Genomic DNA, 17,778 nt, shown 5'->3' with positions numbered 1-17,778 from the left:
CAGGAGGACAGTAAATTCAACCACGCAGTTTATTTGTATCATGTACTGTCAATGCTAGAAAAACACAGAAAATAGAAATAAACAGCGGTAACCAAACAAAAAGATAACTTACACTTAATACATTCATTAGAAAAGCAAAGAGTATGCTAAATCTTTTAAAATAACAAGCGTGAATCTACCTACAATAATGTACTACCTTAGAAGAAACAGATGACCTTCTAAATAATAGGTTATTTAACAAAGTAGCCCAAATCCAGGTGATAGAAGACCGCACGGTAGTATACTGTAATGTTTCCGCACCATCTGAACAACCATATCCCCACAGGAACACTAACTGCTTAGCCTCAACAGTGGATGTACCTACAACCGATGAAGCGTGTGGATAATCCACATACGACAGTGACACTGCTGCCTTCTATTGTATCTGCTAACCACTAACCACCCTGTATCTACGTTCTTCAAGAAGACTGTGACATGTATTTTTATGGGTTAAACAGCAATTTTTGTCCCTGTTAATTGTTAATTGCTTACCACAGGGGGTAAACAAATGTTTTCCTGAGACATCTCCCTGTGATACGTCCTACTGTAAAATTTGACAAAAGTTAATACAGTAATCCGTATTCTTTATTAAAAGGTGACAGTTAGAAACTAAATGACATATTATGTGAAGAAATTCTTTATAACTTTGCCTCATACATGCTAATTATTCTCAATACAAAACGATTCATAAAATGAATTTATAGTTAGATACACGTGTGATATGTATTTTTGTCATAAGCGATAAAATTATTGCATTTATATTACGACATTTAATTTTATTTCTTTATTAGCTTATACTTTACAAAATGCAGTTGTAGAAAATAAACGCAAGAGTTGTAAGTAGTTTAAATCAAGATAGGTAACACTTTAAACTAGATAAGCAAACAAAGGAGAAACTCTGCACAAGTACACAGAGCTTGTCTGGTAAAAATACACAAGTATTTTTATTTCTTTTTTCATCAAATCAATCATAATATAATAATTAGATACAATAGTGTCAGTTTACTTACATTCCAGAACGGTGAGGTAACCTTTAGCAGTAGTATTACCAAGAGTATTCAGAGCAACACAAACGTACCAACCCTCGTCTTCTTTAGTTACATTGTATAGAGTTAGTTGCTCTGGTTTATCTGATGCATTTTGACTCTAAAAAGTAAAAAATAGATTAGATTCCTTAATTAAAATTTAAACTCTAAATACAGATAATATTATTAACAAAGCTTTTTAACATCATTAGAGCTAAATTCGACCTTCACATTATAGTCTAAAATAATGATTAAGTAAGTACCTACTTATATCTTATTCTACCATGCTGCCGTGTACTTGTAATGTAAACATGCACGTCTTAATTCCCACACACATGCATTTAGTCACTACACCCTCACCAATTTGATTTTGGTTAGATCTGCGTACACCACCATATCCTTAGCGTAGCCTTCGTTAGACTCGACTGTATCGTGGTACACTAGTTCATCTTTGGCGAAGTACATCCAGTATACATATGGGTGCATATCTGATAAGAATTCGCAGCTAAATCTGGCCGTGTCACCAACTACCGCGGTTTGGTTGACTACGCCATGAGTGAGGACAGGTTTCGCGTACAGACGCTCTATAAAGTCAAATATTGTATATCAGTTAATATCATTACTTACCATAAAATGTATTAGTTTAGTAAAATGGGACTGATACAATTAACTCGACCTTCACCATCACCAATGACTGTGATACCACCACCTTTGATGATATTTTTTAATATAACAATTACACAGAAATACTTATTTTTAGAGTTATATGGAATGTTATTATTGATATTTAACCTCTACTACCGAAATGTGCATGATTTATAAAGAACATAAGCCTTCACCAGATTTGAAAAGATCAAAGACCTCAATAATAATTCCGGAAGGAATGGGCGCATCACTAGGCCCAACTTCGGCGTCTTTGAGAGTATAATTCAAGGGCCTGATCCAGTACAGATAAGGCTCTAAGTCTGATAGCGGTGGGCAAGACATCTGGACTGTGCTGTTCACTACGGCTGTTATGTTACCGGGATACCCTTCTTTTATGTAAGGCTTCGACGGATATCGTTCTAAAGAATGTAACAATATTTGTGAATAGGTCACATCAAAAACAGTTATAAATTACATCCTTATAAATTTTAAAATATGTAAAGCTTGATTTGTAAGTCAATAAACGGATTTTTACCTTGAATGAGGAGATGCACTGTATGGTTGATGCAACCTAACTCGTTACATACAAGGCATGTATAATTTCCATTATCTGCTTTCGTCAACTCCTCAAGTGATATAGCCCATTTGCCATATGAAGGAGGAAAGTAAGGTCTCGTTATAGGTAGACCATTATTTTTGTACCACGTTATATTCGGCGTAGGATTCCCTGCAAAAGTTTACGACATAATAAAAATGCTTTTAGTTATTCTCGTTTTGTTTACAGGCATACGTTCATATTTAGGGACGTAAAGTCTTATTTTAGCTGACGTTCTGAGGTGAGGAGGTGCCGGGATTTTTATTTGTGCTTTTTATCTCATATTTATGCAAGCTACTTGTACGTACCTTCAGCAGCACATCGTAGCCTGATAGAGCTACCTGCAGGTTTCATGTCCATATTGAACATTTTCGAAGGATGTTTGAATCGTGGCGCAAATTTCACATCGGTGTGTGTATCCACATCTTGATGTTTTGCGTCGGTGTGATTATCGGAGCTTTCTTCTTCGTCTTCATCTTTAATATTATCGTAAGTATCTTGTTTGTGTCTTCTGATTTCATTGGTTATATTTTCTGTTGATGTAGATGCATTTTTTACCAAGGGTGCGGCTCGATGTTGAGATAATATCTCCGGCATTACCCTCTGAATTTCAGCATCAGATTGGTATTCTGCAATGTCGAAACAAAAAAAGCTATAGCTTGAACTAAATAATAATGTAAATAATAACTAAGTATTAAACAAATATCCGGAGACAGTGAGACAGTTGCAGTTAAGAAATATCATATTATAAAATTAATGCAAGTTTTGCAGTAAACATACGTATTTTTTAATCAAAATAAAGTACGTGACGCACATTTCCACATACGAAAGCAATATTGCATTAAAATTGACATCGGAATCCGGTATGGTCTTAATCTTGAACGATGTATTCTCATCCGGGTGATTATAAAGACGCCAAAACGCTTATTAGTATAAAAATACCCAGAAGGACGAAGATAAAAACATTACATGCATATCTGTAAATAATGTAGCTAACTAACATAAATATTATTGTGCAATGTAATCTATTCATGAAGAACGTTTTACAAATTAGACACGAATGATGATTTAAAATAATGCCATTGCTAAGTAAGTCCAATAACCATAACGTGCAAATAAGAAATATATCAGGCCTTTTGGAGTTTTACATTTGACGTGTAATAATCCAGTGATTATACTAACCCTCTAATTCTGGAGTAATTTTCTGTTTTATAATGACGCTCATTTCCTTATTTTTGTCATCTTCGTTTCGACACGTATATAAGCCAGCGTCTTGTGGTTGGAACCCGCGTATCCTCCTGAAAGACATTGCAAAAACAAACTTCAATGGTATTAATTAGAGTATTACTATAGAATAGATGCCTGCTATAATCATCTTCCTGGCGTTATCACTTCACGGATCTTTTTAAAACTGACATACCTCCGCAAAAATATTTTTTGTATATATGGGTCTCCTTAGGATTTTTTCAGATTTCAGGTCCGAAAATTAATTCGAAACCAAATTTGAAAAGCATTAGTGCTAGGCAAGCTTTGGCTTAGATGCCTACAGCTATGTAAATATAGTATTTAGTATTCCCAAAGGAAACCCGTAGAATGTTTCTAAAATCCTTTACCATGAAATTATTGATCTGAGGTATTATTTCGATCCACAGTTTGTTTTCATGCTACGAATGAATTCACATAATATATGATGTGTTGTATGAAATCTGTGGGTATTTCCAGCTTCAGGATGAAACTGGGTAAATATTGACGTTCGTGTTTTCGATCCATTTTTATATAATTAGGTATTTATGTTGCCAAAAACTTACCATTGCTTCTGCGTTGTTCTGCCCTTTGTAGTGTCTAACAGTTGTCCATCTTTGTACCAACGTATCGTCTGCACCTGGTTCTTTGGCTTCAAACCGCATATCAATCTCAGCTTCTCGCTACTTAGCGCCTCAACAACGGTGTATGTGTCATCTGAAAATAAAACAATTATTTTCTTAACTAAAGTAATAAAACCTTTCACTAACTATTTAATAACAAGTGACCATAAAACTCTCAAGAGGATTTGAATTTTATATTTGCAATTCATAAATATAAATAAGATTTCTCTGGAAAAAACTTTTTCAATTACAAATAATACTCCCAGGTCATAAAGTTAACATGTTGTCAGCACCCTATGAATACCAATGAGTGTGGATGGTCAGTTGCGTTATTTCTCGCTGCCTTTGTTTCTATTTAATTTAAGAGCCCTCTTGAAAGTGTCGCCTTGACAACGTTGCGTAGGTCCTATATTATAATATGATTTGTTTCTATGCAATTCATTATTTAGTGGTAACTCGTTAAGTCTTAAACTTAACACTATTTTCGCTAGCACAGGTATCACAGACATACACAATCAAAAGAAATAGGGTACTTAATGAGGTGGAAGAGCGCGTTAAAATATTATACGAGTGTATTTATTGCTTTCAGGTGCTCGGTTGCGAACTTAACTTGCTATTTTTGGGTTTAAACGTCATTCTAATCTACTTATGTGCCTTCATTCCCTATTAGAACTGGCAGAGGTTGGGCTGGGGTGATCAGTATTCTGACAGCTGTTTTACCAGTTTTGTTTAATATTTGTATTTACCTAAATTAATATATGTAATATTAAGTATGTATATTCTATTAACCTAACTTGAAAAGTAAGCTCGAATGACTTTTAATCACAGATTATTTGAAATTGTCATAAATCTTAAAATGTACGTTGTAATGAATGTCACATACGTGCTGCATATGGAACGGCACTAAATTTTAATGTTCCAGAAATGTCACGTTCTGAATTGTCCCGAAATGCTCCGAAACCTTATTTTTGACGCTTGTTTCTAGGGACTGCAAGAAAGTTTCACAATCACTAAAACTAAAACATGCAAATAATAAATAACATTACTTAATTTGAAAACGAACAGTGTAGGTATTGTCGAATTAAGGATTATTTAACTAAATATTAATAAGTATGCTACCTACGCCAACTGTAAAATCTTTGCTGTTTAATGCTCAATACTTCTTTTTTACACAGGTTAGGTTAGAGGATATTTTTATTGATTGATTTTGTTTTATATTATTTTGAGATTGGCGTTTAAAAAGTAACCTAAATATTGCAGGAAAATATTCAGAACCCTGAGCGTTATTTCGCAGGGCAGCGTAATAACGTTCAGACAGTGTTGGACAAAGTTACACTGCTTTGTTTGGAAAGTGGACTCGGTTGAAACTTTTATGGACATCGAGATTTGTAGCCTGTGAATTATGACCGTGAAACAGACGCGCTTTGTTCTATCGATATCGAAGATGTTTCGTAGAATATTGATTATTTTTGTAAACCGTACAAATTATTCCATCTAACTATTCGATTAGGATCAGCTAATATTTTTATTTCGATAGTCTTTTGATAATCTAAACTTAACCAAGTATTTAACTAAGTCTTGGGTAGTAAATTGATCAAAGAACAAAATATAGTAAATTTATACATAATAAAATAAAATGAAATAAGACTACAACGATAGAATTCTCAGACAAAAATCGTAAATATCGTGACATTTAATTTTGTCACAACACTATTTCTGTTGCAAACTGCTTAAAGGTTCAGTTAGTGGTTGCATGTGTCGAGCAGATGCAGGGCCTACCCTTGGGTCCAAAAAAAGGTCGCCCTCAACTTTCAATGAGCGAAATATGGCTATTTTTAAAAACAATGGCATTTTTGCGCGTGGTGTGTATTCTTGAAACAATTTTATTTTTGTTAATGTTAGTTTTTACCATTCTTGGAATACGAGCCAAGTACTCGTACTTGTTACTTAGAGAAAATGTATATCTGTTTCTTTCGTGATATAAACAAAATACTATGGGAAAGAGCTGCTAATAATCTATTACATGAGCGTGAGCAAGCAAACACTTGTCCCCAAGATGAAAAATATAAAATCACTGCCGTAAATTGACGAGACGTACTTTTTTTATAAAGTTGCTAATTCTATAGAAATAAGCGTGATGCAAAAAGACAAATAACTTTCTTCTTTTACAAACGGTTTTCGGAAGCGGGGGAAGAATCGTGTTTCACGCTGTTGCTGTCATTAATAATGTTAATAAAATAAAAAGGAGGAAAATGTAACATGGACTCTAGCCAGCAAATGATACAACTGCTTGTTAGAAAAAAATCAACAAGAAATATCATTTTATATCATGTAATTCACATCACACAAGCATTGTTCCATCAACAACACAAGATTATAACTGAAAATTATAAGAGCCCTTTCAACTGAAAAGATCACATATCTACCTATATTTTTAGAAATCACTCAGGGTGTAAACTTCTCCTTTTTATCAGTAAATAACGTTCGAAGTCTCAGTAAATTACTGTAGTAATTGAGAGTAATATATTCGAGAGGAACGACCGGGCCGCATTCACGTAAATGTTAGCGTTTGTTCCACCAATGACGGGCATACAACATGTAGACTGTAGAGGACAGCCGATCTCAAAGACGCCCACGTCAAAAAAAAATTCTTTGGCCGATTTCCAAGCAATCAAAAAGCTATATAGCACAGAATTACAAAAGATTCCCGTTTCGTACGCCTTTTAATTTCATTTCATGACTGCTAGATCATTAAGTTTTTCAAAAAAATATATAAGTGCACAGAATTACAAAAGATTCCCGTTTCGTACGCCTTTTAATTTCATTTCATGACTGCTAGATCATTAAGTTTTTCAAAAAAATATATAAGTAAGTATGTATATTTTTATTGAAATAAAAGGCAATTTTCTATATACGTACAATGTGTACTTAGGTCAATAGAACTTTCGCAGTCAAGACAGTGAGAAAATAATAAGAATACATCAAAGTAAGTAAAGTATAATTGACATGGTCACAATCGAAGCCTAATTCAAACACTCTTTTGTTTAGAAATAACAGGGTTCAATAATTGTTAAGCCTCGAATATAAGTAATCATGTACCATTAGAAGAACTGAATACAGAATTGAACAATGGGCTCTAAATCTGTCTAATCTTTTAACTTTGGTGGTCTTATCCCAGCCTGTAATTATACAAATCGTGTTCGCAGTACTTATCTACATCTGTTACAATATAAAGATACACCCGTGATTCTAAACGGGGTAGGCAGCCCCACAAGTCGTCAGTCGAAACGAGCCACTCCTGACATTATTAAGATAGACACGATGATTAAAATAATGACGATGATTTTATAATTAAGGAGCGAGGAATCAGTAGGTAATCATTATTGAATTAAAGAGTACTATTACTAAAATAACGCAAAAGTAACTATTGTATAATGGCTGATAACCTTAGAATGAGGGACATCACAGCCTACGTTACCCAAAAACAATATAGATGGCGTTATACAGATTTAACGTGATAAGTAAATACCTATTTTCTCATTGTTCGGGTAAATAATTACTCAGAAATATTTACAAAAATAAATACAATACAAAAACTCTTTATTGCACTTGAATCACATTAAAAATACATTAGTATTATAATTAAATTGGTAGTACAACAGGCGGCCTTATTGCTAAGGTAGCAATCTCTTCCAGGCAACCTTTAGGTATAGGATATTATGAATTTAATGAAAAATGTAGCGGGATAGACAGTGCAAAAAAATAAAATAAAATAATAATAAAAAATGTTGAAAAATATAAGTACTTATAACTAGATAAACTATAATTATATTAAAAACAATACATAGAAGACAATAAATAATGATTATAATAATATATAAATACGTAAATATATACATACACTACTATGGAAGAAAGGAAACCATGACAGTACTACAATACCTAGTTTATAAAGAAGAAGATGTAAGAAGAATGGAATAGAAAAGAAAAACGTTATAAAGAAGAGGAGGGAGAGATGAGAAAGTGCTGCTTGACTTGCCCTTTGAAAGCATCCAACGACGGTGCCCTTCGAATGGATTCAGGCAAAGAATTCCATAACCGAACAGCTTGCACCGTAAACGACTTTGCATAGAAATTAAAATGTAATATGAAGCATGTATAAAAATATTTGTTGCTTGGCATTTGGATCAGATATGGTAGGTACAGAATTATGTTGATACATACTTACGTATATTGCTTCTCTTTATTTTGATTAGAATAATAACGAAGATGTGTTGTGCCTTGGTGTTAAAACAAAGGTCATCATTAATACCAAAAAACAAAGATAAAAGATGAAATTAGAGGGTTAAACGAAGGCAATTTTGTACAGCGCCATCTATATTTAAGTATTTTAAGGAACATAGCCTGGAAAGTCTCTTATTCAGTTCGTCATAATTATTTTATTTGATAAGAATATTTTGTATAAGTAAGTACGTCTAATGATATGATCTACTTGTACATTTCCAAGGATCAGTCTGTTTCTATGGTACGTCATCATCAATTTAAGAGCTACGCTCTTGTCGGTGTAGCATTTTCCATTCCAGTCTATTAAAGGCCAATTCCTTAACTTTCCTATAAGACACGACGTTAACCTTTTCTTTAATCTGTTCCATTTAAGCTCTTCTTGGTCTTCTCCTTCCTCTCTTTCCTTCTAGCTTTCCTTCAATGATGTTTTTAATAAATTCGTCGTGTCTTATTAGGTATCCAATCATCTTGGTACGTACTTAGGTGTAATGTAGGTTTTCATACGGTTACCTAACCTGTCACAGCATTCCCAGAAATTTCAACATCACTTATTATCGGTAGTATACAGGAAACAGCGCTATTTCAGAAACGTCATACGCCAAAACGTAGACGTTTGTCACATGATATTCAGAAAACATCAACTTTGCCGTTATACAACCCACAACCTTCACATAAACCACTGTAAACAAGCTCATAAGGTACACATTCAAATGGCAAATTATTTTGACATCTGAAAATAGGAGGCAAGGCTCGCTGTATCGTTTTTAGAAGCGACATCGATACTTGACGCCTCAAGTTATTTCACATGCAGTTTTTACACGCCCTATTTTTAATGAAATGCGCAAGATTTTGCTATTTTCAAAAAACATATAAATCCATCTAAAAAAATATAAGTAGGTATTTAACTAAATACATAGGTATTGAGAGAGGGCGAATCGCTAGCAATGAAACATCAAAAAGAACCTACACAGATTTAGGAAGCTATTACATTAGACTTGAGAGTTGACGATGAAAAGATGAAAAGAATTTTTATTTTTAATCACAACAATCTTAGCCACGGCGGGCATATAAAATAGAATTATTAAAAAGGCGACACCGACACATCCGTTTCCTCTCACATTCAAATTTCGAATATCTCGACGCGCGCTTTTCCCTAATTAAAACGGCGGGAGTCTGACGGAAGAATATCGCAACTGTTGGTTCGTAAATTCCCGAATAAGATTCCAATCGAAACTGGATATTGCTTCCGGCTCTGATTTGTAAAATGACAGTTGGACATAAATACTTGGTCTGTGTAAATTCTACATTCCTACGCGAATCCGAGGCGTATTTCATGTCACGGACGTAAACCACGTCGACGTCTATCGAATTTCAATCATGAATAATTGCGTATTAAGCACTTAAATATATCGAGTATACTTACTTAATAAATAAATAACATTTTGAACTATAATTATTCTCTTTTCAGTAACTACAAGTCTAACGTCGATTCAATATCTTGTATTATTTACTTGCTACCTGCACTAATAAAGTAATGTTCTCTTACTATGTCAAAGATAAAGAACGTGATTTTTTGTCTACTGCACATGCTCTGTATAACTGTACGAAGGGTCAACCGCCATTTTGAATTTATTTATAGAGGTGCGCGTGCGCCAGTTTCTTTTAGTTGCTTTCAATTAGTTTGATTTGTTGGAAATCGATTTCATGGAACTCAAGTTTCGTGACTACTGAAAATACATTTCAGACTGATAATGATTAATAGAGCGAGTTATTTCAGTACTTTCTTACATCGATGTGTACCTAAATTAGATGTTTCACGCACATTCCCTACACTAATGAAGGACTTTCCAGGCTACATTCCTCAAAATTGCCATTCAAGAAAAAAAAAACCTCAAAATCAATATAGATTGCGCTGTACAGATGATTGCGCTGTACAGATATTTCTTCGTTTAACCTTCTAACTTCATGGATAGCAGACATATGCATCTTTTATCTTTGCTTTTGAGTATAAATGACGACCATTTTTATCACACCCAGGCACAATTGCATCTTCCATCCATTATTATTCTGATCAAAATAAAGAAAAGCAATATAGGTAGCAACATAATGTGATCCAAATATCAAGCAACAATTACTTTTATATAATATCCTTCTGCCATTACATTGTATTTTGGAATCATTATTTACCCGACAAATGAGAAAATAGGTAATTGTCATGTTAAAGCTGTACAACGCCATCTATATCGTTTTTGGTAAACGTACCCTGGAAAGTTAATACACCAAAATAAAAGAAAATAGTTACAAACAAGACTTTACTAGGTACCTACGCCTAGTTAAGTACCATGCAAATGGCGGCTTGCTTGTAAGTTACATGGCAAATTATTAACTACTTACTTACAGATTATTTCTTCATAAGTAGGTAACCTACCGAACTATTTTTAATTAAATTTGTTTACATTATCGTACTTTTAGGTTGGGTTAGTTAGTTGAGTACTTATTTTAACAACGAGTGTCATTTAACCAGACTTGGTTTGTACGATTGTGTCGATGCTAATTAGGATTATTAATACGAGTATATTGGGTAGGGTAGGGTAATTAATGTCTAATAATGTAAGTCGGTTAACCCTGTACTAAAACAATCTTAACAAAATTGTCACAGACAGTGGAAATTGGCTGTTTTATGTGGCTGAGACATTGTACTGAGACATTTAAGTCGCGTAAACTCATCCACGCATCGCATAATTGACCGCGTCACGTTAGATCAACTCCTGCGCACGCCAGTGACAGATTCGAGACGCTTCCTGTGCAGTGTAGGTGGCACATTCAATTTACTTTCTTGCTTATCCCCTGTTTTATTACGCTTAGCTTGAACCGGGAAAATCTGGATTAATGTTGAACTTTGTAAGTAATTAATATTCTATAAAATAAAGATTATGTGTGTTTTTATTTATTTTTCTTTAGACTAACTACCAATGGCTAAGAAAGAAACATGTTTTTACTAGGGAGTTGGTAACTTAAGTAAATTATTTAGTCCTTTCTTGTAATAAAACTATTATGCAACTATATGGTAGGTCAATATAATAATAAATATGAAAAAGGGGCTTCATGATATAGAGACTAGTAACAATAGATTTATATTAACACAAACTGCGTTGGTGTTCCACTTGTAAGCGGAGGATTTCACAAATGACATATTCCACATATCTTCACTATGTGGTGATCAGCATAGCAGTTGATTAAGCCACGCCAAAATATCACAACTATCAACATTTCCTCGCGTTGTTTTCCTTCGTCAGGTCAACTATTAAAAGGATATCATGTCGTAATCGATTGACAAATGTCGATTAGCTCTGAGTTGTGTCGAAGATCGCTTCCGGGCTAACTAATTTAGCTGTCGACGGGTTCGGCTAAACTAACTAAATAAATAATGGAAAGTAGGAAGTCATTAGTCATGGCCACCACTTCCTGGGCACATTGCGGACGTTAATCCTGGATGTACCTTTATAAAATATAATTTTTGCCCCCAAAAAACTTAAACGAAAAATATACGAGTGGAAACAATTACTTAAGAACTTAATTAAAATACTTGACTTAAAATTTTCTTAACTAATTCGATTAAAGAAATCGATTTCCATAACTAAATAGAAAGGTATGCACTGGTTTACTCACGGAACAAATTATCTAAGTACATGGGACCTTATAATTTCAATAGGTATACATAATGTCCTCTTATGCAAATTAGTACAGAAACGTTATCAAATGCAATTATCATAAGTTTACTTAGAACAGCAAGCCTGAAACCTGATCCAGAACTAATGGTTATGGCCTATTGACTGTAATTACGGGGCTTGCAGATTAACGGTATAATTTTATAATTACTTTGAGAATAGCTAGATAATTGTTACTAAATTAACTTTTACTGCAGCCAAGTATTAAACTTTCCACACATGGTATGAGAGGAGTTGTGATTAGCTTTTACTTAAGTACACAGTTGATAATTTTACTAACACCAGGGGCCTGTTTAATAAAACTTACAATTGTAAATTACAACGACAATTTGGTGTTCATTACGTAGCTAATATGAAACTGCAAAATATTTGTGATCACACACTCCGCAATGTACATCAAATTGTCATTGTAATTTACAATTGTAAGTTTTTAAAACAGGCCCCAGGAAAGCCAATAGCAAAAATTTTGAATACATAATCTGTGGGAACTTAGGAGGTCATCTGGTCAAGAAAGCAATCGAGAATTGCGCGTGGGCTGCCAAGTTTTACTTGGCGCAAAGATTAAGGCAATCGATTACAATACTGTCTGCAAAATAAGCAATTCTGTTTGACTAATTAGGTAAGTGCCTACCTACTCGTGCATTTGAATCGTACAGAGCCGCTGCGCGAAAATTCTAAATCTACGGAGCCACTGATGTTTCCATAAAAATATTAAGCAATTTTATTAAAGTAGGTAACAAACAAAAACATCAAGATTGTTTATTAGATGGATATACTTATAAAGAGACCGTTCCTTTCTTTTCGCTTTCTCAAGATTACCCGATCTTCTGAAGATTTACGTGAAAAGTAGATGCGTTAAAGTTTATTATTAGTGCCTAGATATAAATGGGGCGCGAGGAAAACAGTGTAAGATTATAAATATTATAAACAGCAGCGTCGATCAGTCATCGTTCCCGGGAATCATGCGCTCGCGCTCCCAGAACGGAAAGTTTGCGTCAATCACTGCGATAATGGCGAAACAATATGGGCGGATTTATTTATAAAGCATGATTGTTTTGTAGTAGGTGAGTTAATTCGCGAATACTTTGTTGTTGTAATTGTGCGTCAATTAAACCTGAGTTTGCGAGCAAGTTGGCTGAACAAAATACAACACAAGTGTACATACAGTGTGTTACTATAGGTGCCTAGCTGGGCCAAATTTGGCACAATCAACACTGCGTATAACTGTATCCGAGTGTCCAATAACTGAATAATACAGAAGCATTTGTATTCAATGTGACACGTAAGTGCTATCAGGTATGGAATGGCCTCCAATGCAAACTGTTAATACAGGACTAGTATTGGATTAAGATTCTTTATTGCGAGGAAAATTGTAATGCACTGTGGCAGCCACCGGAAGTTAAAGCTCTCCTTTTAATGCATGGGATGTGAGCAAAATATAAATATTATAACAAAGTATAGCAAACTACAAATACCTACCCAAGGCAAGTTTTTGTTAGACGTGACTTATTGTCGGTTTACCACAGACGGCTTTAACTACTTCGCCTGATAAAACCATAGACCAAAATATGCAAAGACGGTATACAGTAAGTTTTGATTTTATAGCGGAAACGAAAATACATTCCCATTCTAGGAAATCGGAGTTTCTGTTAAACATTATGAACCGGATCTAAGATATTTTCTATACACATTCCTGCCCATTATTACTAAGGGTTATCAAACACGTGTTAAGTGCGAACAGCGATAGACTAATGCAAAGATTAGGTATTTCCGTTTGTTCTCACACCATTGCCGCGCATCTTAAATATTTAGTACGTGAATCATTGAGATCCTTCGGGAAGTAGACGCGTCTACTTGATGTTATTTGCATCAATAAAAAGACGACTACACTTTGGTTGGTGCAGACAAGGGACCGTGAGGATCATGATTGAGTTTAGTTAGTAACTTTAGGACTTAATGAAAATGTATTTTACTGCGGAAAGTGAACAGTGGATAGATTACGTACCAAGCAATATAAAGGTTACTTTCGCTATCCAGATTTTTTGATACTAAGATGTATTGATGTAATATATAATGATATAATGTAAAAATTAGTAATGTTATGAAGTAAGTACCCAAGTGTAACTTCTGCAAATACACTATACAATTTAATATAAATTGAATTTATCTGGTTGGAATTCAACATTTTATATTATTCAATTATAAGCACACTTTTTGTAGCGTTACTTACATCCGTCGTTCTTTTTTCGTATGTTACTAGCTTAGTAATGTAAGTGTGACTTCTTTAAATAGTAATAACTGTATTTAAGCTGAGTGATGGAACGGTGATTCACTTGACCTCGTCGAGACGGCAACGAGACATCGCCCAGACGGAGGGATAGTCGGGGAGACAAAGATACTCGTACTATGACACATTTTGACGACTTGATGAAAGTTTAGATTAAACTGTCCATAGTGTGTAAGCAACCCAAGTGACCTTTCATTCTCAACTCTCCACCTTACTCCTTAAAGTGGTAAATTTCTATACACTGGAGATCGACTGATGACGTTGCATCACTAATCTATACCTCCCAAATAACAGAGCAAACTTAACAAAAGCTGAACTGTTTTTAAAAGATCACACTACATACCTACTTACCTAGCTATGACTTGTCTGTTACCTTGTTAGCATAACATGGAGTTTTTATACAAATTTTTAAAGCTACAAGCACTTGTCCTTTGTGTGTTTGTTGTGCGCCGTGTAGAACCCTTGTAGTTGCTTTTTGTAAAACAGCCACCGTACTTGTCTTACAAGCAAATAGACGACAAAATACCGCCGTTGGTACTCGAGTGCAGAATAAACATAATTTATGATGGCATCGCCATGTTGGCACTGCTGTGTCACCTTGCTTGTCTAGAGGTCGCGCGACGCCGGGAAATTGTGAAATATGTGGGAATCAGTCGGGATTTGTATAATTTATATACAACGTTGTAAGCCATTTAGAATATTAAAACTTGTTACTTGGATATTTACCCCCTTATTTTGCTTTGCCACATTTATTTATAATATAATATATTATGTAATATAGATAACTAATAATATATAGGTATAGTGCACGAGAATTGACCCCTTTTCCTTTCTTTTCCTTTTTCTTCCTTCTTTCTTTTTTCTTTTTTTTCCCATTATTTCTGTGTGTTTAGTGTGCAAAAAGGATTATCCAGTTTGGTACCTACTTACATTTTTATACATGAAGGCTTTTTCACACACAAGCTCCGTACCTACAAGGCCGGCTTTAACAGCTACTGGAGGTGATGATTTAGTAAAAAACCATATAGAAAAGTATTCATATAGAAAATTATTTCGATCAGTAGGTATATATTACACGATCCGAACAACTGTCTTGGGTGTAAACGAGAGAGAGAGATAGATCCTATCTACAGAACATTAAAGTTTGTAAAGTCATTTTTTTTCTCGTGTGCAAGTTACGACCAATTTATTAAACAGACATTTGACCTTTCGCGAGTGCAGACTAACAAAAAATCCAGACATAGAAAAAGACAATTTTGCATTGTACATCATTACACTGCTTTTCACGCCGTACAGATTTCGGCTAGAAAAAGTCTAGATTATCTGTAGACTAAGAATGAATTGATTCGAATTGGCTTAGTCTAAGGCCTGTAAAAAATGTAGGAAATAACTCATTCCCACAGTGTGAACTGACGTCTTTATAAGTGCAAGAATTGATTAAAAATATTGCTTTTTATTAGTGCGATTTAGCGGACAATTAGATTTCGTCATACCTGTCTCTATGATTACAACTGGTGAGAAATGATGTCTCACTGCGATACATATAGGTACTACAATTTTCAACTTTAATTTATGGCGAACAGAAATAAATCACCGCACTTTGTCAATGCATAAAGTTTAGGTACATATCTACACTACATAGTAACACTATATAATAATGGTCCGTAGTATATTTTCGGGCACAGACTTTCCCTCGCAGTCCCGTTTTAACCCATTAACATTAAGTTCAAGGGCAGCAGAAGTCAATTCAGTACAAATATTTACTTAGTGGCACGCTCTTGTATCGGCCCGGTATAACTACCTCGCTTGCCTCGGTAAACCTACGGCTTTTAAAACTATTTATAGAAGAGATGTTAAGAAAACTAAATGAATTCACTGTATTCAAATTACATTTGTTAGGTACAAACTCAGTTTCGCACCTACATTTATTATTAAAGTAATATCTTCGTGTATCTTACGAGTATTATCCCTTGTTTAACATTAATTTAGATTCCTGAAATGCGAAGTCCTCAGTGATCTCAAATTCGGGTTGATAAAAAAGGCCACATAAATGGTCAACAAATTAATTTCGTATAATAATATTCACGTGAGTCAAATTGAGTAATTAAACAAGCTTCGCATTTTATTATAAAGTCCAGTCCAACAAACCACTAACATATGCCGAGACACATAGCGCCTCCAAATTAGCCGCGCTACTGCAGCGCTGCTGTCTCACGCACGACTCTTGCGGTGCTTGGTAAATCCGAACAAAATGAGTAGCATGGCTGCAACGCGATTTTAGTACAAATGGAGACACAGTAGTAACGTGACATTACAACCGCTTGTGACTAATCTGAAGACAACCATAACCAGCAGCCTTGAATCAAACTCAAATCTCCCGAATGGAAACAATGCTACAAATCCCTTGTTGTTGTTGTAAGGCAAACCGTACAGTAACACTATCCGGGCTGTTTATTGTAAAAACAAGGGTCGAAGTAAAATTACCATCTGCAGTAGAATGCCTTACCTCATAAGAAAAATTTTTGACATACTGTGGAATTTTTCACTAGGATGCAGTGGAACAATATGCTGGAATAAACTTCATAATACATAATAGGTACCTTTACAGATCGCAGATGTGGAAAAGTCTGTACCTAATACACAATTACTAAATAAAGCCATATCTAACACTAACGAAAAACATTTATATTTTCAATTTAACCTATTTATGAATTTTAATAAAAAAAACGTGGTCTTCCTATGACGTCTCGTGCGGTTTTTCATACAAATTCATAGAGCAACACGGACCTCCGCAAATTCCATAGTAATTTCGTGTTTCGACATTTTAGTAAAAAGAAACAGAGAGGTTAAAATCGCCACATCGAAGCAATTCATCTAAGAAAGCAATATTGCTTTTTGACATTTGTTTGCATTGCGCACTTAGTTTTAATAAGCAAATGTCAAAATGCAATATTGCTTTCTTAGATGAACTGCTTCGATGTGGCCATTTTACCCCCCCCCCCCCCCCCCCTAATTTGGCTAGTACAAATAAGCATCGACGCGGCGTAGGTAATTCTGAATTTGATGACTTATGCGAAGATTTATACTTGATATTTCATAATAGGTATTTTAATGTGGATCATCATCATCATTACTATCATCATCGACTCGTTTCTTTATTAAACATAGCAGTTATGAGCCATAATGAAATAAAAAATTGCCTAAAAAATTCAAGAGCAAACACGTTATCTTTAACGTTTAAAGTCAGATGGCGTTTTTTACAGAAACTTGACACCATGTCTTTTTCAATGTAAACAAATAAAGCGAAAAA

At 34.5% G+C, this 17,778-nt stretch overlaps 1 protein-coding gene across 2 annotated transcripts in view; it reads right to left on the bottom strand.

Moving 5' to 3' along the window:
- LOC126380561 (fibroblast growth factor receptor homolog 1-like) overlaps positions 1 to 17,778 on the bottom strand; it is a 50,752-nt gene that overhangs the window by 5,790 nt on the left and 27,184 nt on the right. Inside the window, exons 3-8 of one of the 2 annotated variants that reach the window (XM_050030058.1) lie at positions 4,113 to 4,263; positions 3,487 to 3,602; positions 2,613 to 2,933; positions 2,245 to 2,436; positions 1,926 to 2,128; positions 1,050 to 1,185 (exon numbers count right to left, since the gene is read on the bottom strand). In XM_050030058.1, coding sequence (XP_049886015.1) covers positions 1,050 to 1,185; positions 1,926 to 2,128; positions 2,245 to 2,436; positions 2,613 to 2,933; positions 3,487 to 3,602; positions 4,113 to 4,263 — 1,119 coding nt within the window. Of the gene's footprint in view, positions 1 to 1,049; positions 1,186 to 1,424; positions 1,649 to 1,925; positions 2,129 to 2,244; positions 2,437 to 2,612; positions 2,934 to 3,486; positions 3,603 to 4,112; positions 4,264 to 17,778 lie in introns of both variants that reach the window. The other variant, XM_050030057.1, reaches the window with a different exon arrangement.

This window comes from Pectinophora gossypiella, chromosome Z (assembly GCF_024362695.1).
Source record: "Pectinophora gossypiella chromosome Z, ilPecGoss1.1, whole genome shotgun sequence".
NCBI lineage: Eukaryota > Metazoa > Arthropoda > Insecta > Lepidoptera > Gelechiidae > Pectinophora > Pectinophora gossypiella.
The sequence above is the reverse complement of the archived record's forward strand: the minus strand, read 5'-3'. Positions and strand labels throughout refer to the sequence as shown.